This window comes from Enoplosus armatus, chromosome 2 (genome assembly GCF_043641665.1).
Source record: "Enoplosus armatus isolate fEnoArm2 chromosome 2, fEnoArm2.hap1, whole genome shotgun sequence".
NCBI classification, from domain to species: Eukaryota; Metazoa; Chordata; class Actinopteri; order Centrarchiformes; family Enoplosidae; genus Enoplosus; species Enoplosus armatus.
The window spans coordinates 24,215,271-24,221,270 of record NC_092181.1 but is presented as its reverse complement, the minus strand read 5'-3'; the positions used below and the strand labels follow the sequence as shown (position 1 = coordinate 24,221,270).

General features: G+C 36.6%; 1 protein-coding gene across 1 annotated transcript; it reads right to left on the bottom strand.

The window, feature by feature from the left end:
* Positions 1–747: 747 nt before the first annotated feature.
* Positions 748–2,145, bottom strand: LOC139299043 (beta-1,3-galactosyltransferase 2-like). Its single transcript, XM_070921921.1, has one exon. The coding sequence runs from the start codon at positions 2,143–2,145 to the stop codon at positions 1,174–1,176; it is 972 nt and encodes a 323-aa protein (XP_070778022.1). The 3' UTR covers positions 748–1,173.
* Between the last annotated feature and the right edge of the window lie 3,855 nt (positions 2,146–6,000).

Here is a 6,000-nt window from a genome sequence, read left to right as displayed (position 1 = left end):
ACACTTTGTACAGCCAGTGTAGTTTAAGATTACAATAATAGTACAACAAGTATTAGAGAAAAATATAATTAGAGCTCTTTCACGTTCATTTAGTCGAGCTTCATCTAATCTGAAAGTCTTGTTGACATAAGAAACTATTTTATGAGACATGAGAACAAATACATGTATACAACATCACAACAAGACAATCATCACCCACACACGTACACTTAAATACTCACAAATAAATTATTAACAATATTAACAAGTACAACTTTAAAGAGGAATCAATGTCTCTGATCCGTTTGTTTTGCAGTGTGTCCCAGTAGTGAAGGGCATAGCACTGGAAACCAGCCTTCCCCAGTTCAGTGTAGGTATGAGGAACTTTTGAAGTGAACCTATTCTGTGATCTGGTGTCATGGTTGTTCACTTTGACCTCCGCTAAGAATGTTAAATGTCTTGGCAACTTAAGATGCATTGACTTTAAAGATGAAGATACAGGTATTAACCCTAAGAATTGTGTATGCATTGGTTAGTAATTAGTGAACCTGGAGCCTTCCAGCCCTATGAGGGTCTGAGGTCCTGGTTCTGTGGCCCCAGTTGGTAATCCAGTTTTGAATTATGTACAATCGAAGCCACAGCAGATCAGAGAGAAGCTATCACGAAAAGGTGCCACAACACTTTCAAATCCAAGCTGACACACGTGCCACAAGTTGTATGAAGTAAGATGAGTTGTTTGTTTTATAAGAGGAGTGAGGATTTGGGATCATCTTTACCTGTTATCTGCATGTCTGGACTCATCTCAGTCATTAAGGTATAGGCAATACCAAGTCAAAACAAAGCATTATACAAGACATATATTCATTTCAGTCATTATGTTTATTTTTATCTTCAGAATCCAGCAGATGTTCTTATCTCTGTGAGAGCTGATACAGCTCATAGAGTCTTCATGGCTCAGCTAGCCAAGAAGGTGGTTAATCCTTAAACCTGTTTTGTCTTTTGACATTTTTCTGTCAATCCAAAAAGCAAGGTGCTTCCATGTTGTCTGTAAACACATAAAAAATATGCTCCATTTTAATTAATTTTAAAGATTTGTCAGACTCAGGTTGCCACAGTATCACTTCCATGATGCAAATATAAATTAAAGGGTCACCCCACCACCAAAAAGTCTAAATTCAGTCAACCAGATGAAGATCAGCATTTAGCTTCTGGCTGTCTGCTCCTCTCCCAGTATCCCGTCATCTGTGGGATGCTTGTTGTTGTCACGGCGATCACTTTTGTAAGGCTGCAGTCGCTCAAAGGATGCCTGGGGTCGACAATGAACATTGTATTTTCAAGAGGGTCGGTTGGGGAAATGCCCAGATGTGTTAGGCACAGACCCAGGTAGACGTCTTCAATGTAGACAGGTTTAATCTGTGGAGAGACTCCCAGGATCTTCCCAGGCAGGTCCAGGGACATGACGTAGGACATGCCCAAAGGATAAGGGGGGTACTCTGCCTCAGCAATCACGTCTCTCGGCATGTAGAACTTGTTGAAGGGGTTTCTTAAAACCGGGCTGTGCCACCACACCAAACCTGTCATGTAGTTTTGTTTGGCCGTGGAGGGATCCAGCAACAGTTTAACCAAATTCTGGACATGGAGTAACATATCCGAGTCTATCTTTATGACATAGGAAGTCTGGACACAGTGCGCAGCCAGCCACTCCAACATCATCATAGTCTTGATGGTTAGATTGCGGTAGCTGTCTTGGAAGTTGCTCTGGATCAGGTCATGATGCTGCAGGTTCTCCTGTTTCAGCTTCTCCTGCTGCTGCTCAGCATCAGCTCCTCCAGGAAGGCCCAGTATGAAGAGAGTCTCAACCAGCTGACCCAGAACCAGTTTCTCATTTCCCCATGTCTTCCGGATGGCGTCCCGAGCTGCCACGTCACTGGGTGCAACCGGAACCATCAGGACCAGGAAAGGAGTCGTGCTGTTACACGTCGGTGTGTCCTCCATGATGAATTTGTAGTTTCGTGGATAGGCCACATGATACGGCCCAGGATCTGCTGATGATGATGATGCTCTTCTATAACCTGGCGTATCCAAGCTGTTGAGATAGATGAGGAGGATTGCTGCTCCCATGATGCAGATAAAGATGAGTTTCAATAGTCTCCTCCCGTTCTCCATTAAAGCTACACAGACAAGAGACTCACATAATCACATGATAGCAAATATAATTCAGCTAAAACAGCAACACAATTCAACAATTTACTATATTTCAGAAAAAGAAACAAGATTTTAATGCTTTAAAAAGGCAAAATCTGCAAGAAAATGGTGCCCCTCATTATCAAGGTAATGCTTATCAGTACCACTTTGGTGTGTTTTGACACTAGTTCCAACGTGGTAGCTTAGTTTCATAGCCACAATATCTTCTTCAATATGCGATTTTGAGAAACACATTTCAGTTGATAGCAACACACAATATTGAGATTTGATATCCAGCCCAATCCTGCAAATTTAACTCAAACAGAGCCCCCCTCGGACCATTTTATCAGCTTTGAAACTTACTAGACTTTTCCTTATCTAATGATGATTCCTTTTAAACATGATTTTGAACTTATGTCACAACTTCTGTTTGCTGTAAGTTGTAAAACACTTAAATACAATGGACTGTCATATGCTCTCTGTGATTGGTGTTGATGGTACGTTTTACACAGCGTTACCCTTCCCAAATTCCAAATAAGTCTATCTGGATTTCTATTATGAGAGCTTTATATCAGTTTAGCTTAGTTTGACCCTGTCACCTCCATTAAATATGACAGCTCAGTTTGTGGCAAATGGAAGAGTTACCACTTAAACACTTTTCTACATACTATTGGCTTTAAATAGGTCAGAAGGAAAAATTGTCTATTCAATTTCTTAACAATTGTTCATTTTGCAGTTATCTTTCTGTTTTTACACATGCAGAAGTAGGACCCCAAACAATGAGGGACTAAAGCCAATGTCAACAAAATACAAGAATGTTGCTCCAAGCTGTATTTTGGGAGTAAAAAAGGCTATTTTGAGTACAGTGAGGTATAATTATAATGTACTCCTCATTATAAAGAGTACTACACTAGACTTGAACATAAACAAAAGCTAAAACATTCACTTACAGTGATCTTGATAGAACTATTGACAGTATATATATATATATATATATATATATATATATATATATATATAGAGAGAGAGAGAGAGAGAGAGAGAGAGAGAGAGAGAGAGAAATGTGACGTCATCACGCCGTACGTTACTTCTAAAACCTGGGTGGAAAATCCAAACGTAGACTATTTTTGTTTTTCTTTTACCTGTTATACAGCAGCGGTTTATATCTTCAAAGGCATTTAGCTACGTTATCCCACTAAGGTCTATTGTCTGTCGGGAAATACGGGCTACTTTTTCAGGGCGAAACCACCGTTTAAATCCAATATTTCGACAAACTGCGCCGCTACACTGCCCTAAGCTAACGTTACTAACTAGCCGATAGTTAGCTAACGTTAAGTTGAGCAGAGCAGTCTGAAAGAAAACTTGGTTGCCTTTGAAGATTCAACACTTGGCTGGTTTAAATGAAGTTCTGACTTTTATTTCCTTAAATTAGCACTGAATTGGACTCTCCAACCGAATCACGGAAAACTTTAACGTAATTACGGAGTCGCACACACTATCACACGTACACTAACGTTAGATTACTATTTTGTTCCGTTACCGTAACTTACCTTTTACTTGTTCGCGTCCTAAAGCACTTCCTGTTTCTCTCTCTTCTGTAGAAAGACTCCCGGGAGACCAGCGACCACATTAACTCAGGTACGGTCCCGGATGGAACGACCCTGTTAACTGGCAACTTTCAGCCGAATGCGTCTGTGGTTGTCGTAGTAACGACAGCTGTTGAAAACAGGAAGAGAATACGTAGCTGTCCTCGTGAATGCCTCTGAAAACATAACTTACCTATTTTATTCGTCTTTACAGTCTTGTATGAGGATTCGTGTCACCTACTAAAACTCGCGTTTTGAACGGTGCTTCTGTTGTTACGGAATATGTTGGAAACAGGAAGAGAGCAAGTTGCTCTTCCAACACAAATAAGCGGCCGTTTAACACAGATTTGTTTCTAAAATAATCATCGATTTATCCTCAAGGCTATGATATAGTCTACTTAAAAGGTGTAAATATAACAAACACATTATATCAGAATCAGAAATCCTTAATGATCCCCGGGGGGAAATTGTACAGTACTGGTGATCCCATCCAAGAGTAGAAAGTGGCAAAAAATATAGTACTAAAAGTATGTACAAAATATAAAAATAAGAAATAGAAAATAAAAAAATATACACATTTACAATATTTAATTAAGAAATAGAGTAAAAAATATATATATACAATAACAATGTATATGTATGTGTATATATATATATATATATATATATATATATATATATATATGTATATATGTATGTATTGCACTGAAAATTTAAAGAATAAATAATAATGAGGTAGTATGTGTAGGAGCAGGTCCAGATTTTCAGTCTGGGGAGTTGAACAGTTTGATGACCACAGGCAGGAATGATTTCCTGATGATGATTTGATGATTTGATACACTATCTGGCCAGAAGTATGTGAACACCCAACATCTCAGATTCTGTAGACAGAGAATCCACGTAGCCTGCTGAGTTAATCAAATTATTCAGAGCCAAAACAATCAATTATTCAATAAATCGACAGAAAATAATCAAAAAGGCACTATTTATATATATAATCGATGAATCATTTTAGCAGTTTTTTCATTAATTGGTTCCAGCTCTTAAATTATGAGGATTTGTCACCTTTCTTTGTTTTATATGATGGTAAACTATTTTTATATAAAATATTTTTGGGTTTTGTTAGTCGTCAAAACAAGCATCACCAAGACATCAGGAAATCATGCCAGGCATTTATTTTTTTTTTTTACTATTTTCTGACATAAAAAGCTGTCTCTATTAATTGAGAAAGTAATTAATTGATAGGTTAATTGATAATTTGAAAAAAAAGTTACAGCCCTAATTATTAAAATTTTCATGCTTTTACACCACAAATGCAGAGAAAGGAAAAATAGTTTCATTTAATTTTGTTAAAAGTTATTTAGACAGTTATTTTAGTTTATGGGAGTCTATAATTAGCTGTTAATTTGTAGAGGAGTTAGAACGGCTCCATTTACAGTAAATAGATGAGTAGAGTCAAATTGCGCGTACATGTGAACATATTTGGCCAATAAAGTCTTTTCTAATTATGCATTTATTATTGGAAACGTTATTCTTCATGTATATTATATATTGATTTATTCTTTTCTTTTCATACTTTTGCATGTTCACTGGTCTGACTAAAATACTCTATATTCCGTCAGAAATTAATTGTAAGTAACTAATTGGAAGTTTAGCAATTGGACACATTTGACCTATAATTAAATTGCATAGTTCTTCTTTGAAAACAAGATGTGACGAAATACGATAGCTTAAGGTGCGCAGGATTTTAAGGCTTATATTTCATTCATGGATGGATCATTGGAGGCACTTGCAATTAAAGGATTTGTCTGCCTTTTGGTAATGACTTGCATGGTTAATAATCAGCCATTAATGTAAAAAGCCCCATTAAATGGACCCGTAACCCATCAAAAGATCCATAACAGATTAAAAGAAATTGCAGTCAATTTTGGGACATGATTTTACTGTAATAGGCTTTTTCCACCTTACCAATTAATGACAAGAGTAACTTCAGTCTTACAAAAAGTATTACGCAGTATTATAAAATGTAATTAGGCTTAAATTAGACTTTTGATAAGTTAAAACATCATTAGAGTTATCTTAAATTAATGTTTTGACTGGCCAATTATGGATATTTGTAATGTGAATCCTATGAGGTCAGTAAATGTTAAAACTGTAAAAAAAAAATAATAATAATAAAAAATACTTTTAAATGCAGCAAATTTTGTTTTTATTTTTATTTGTTTAGTTATATTACCCCAATCTCTCAATA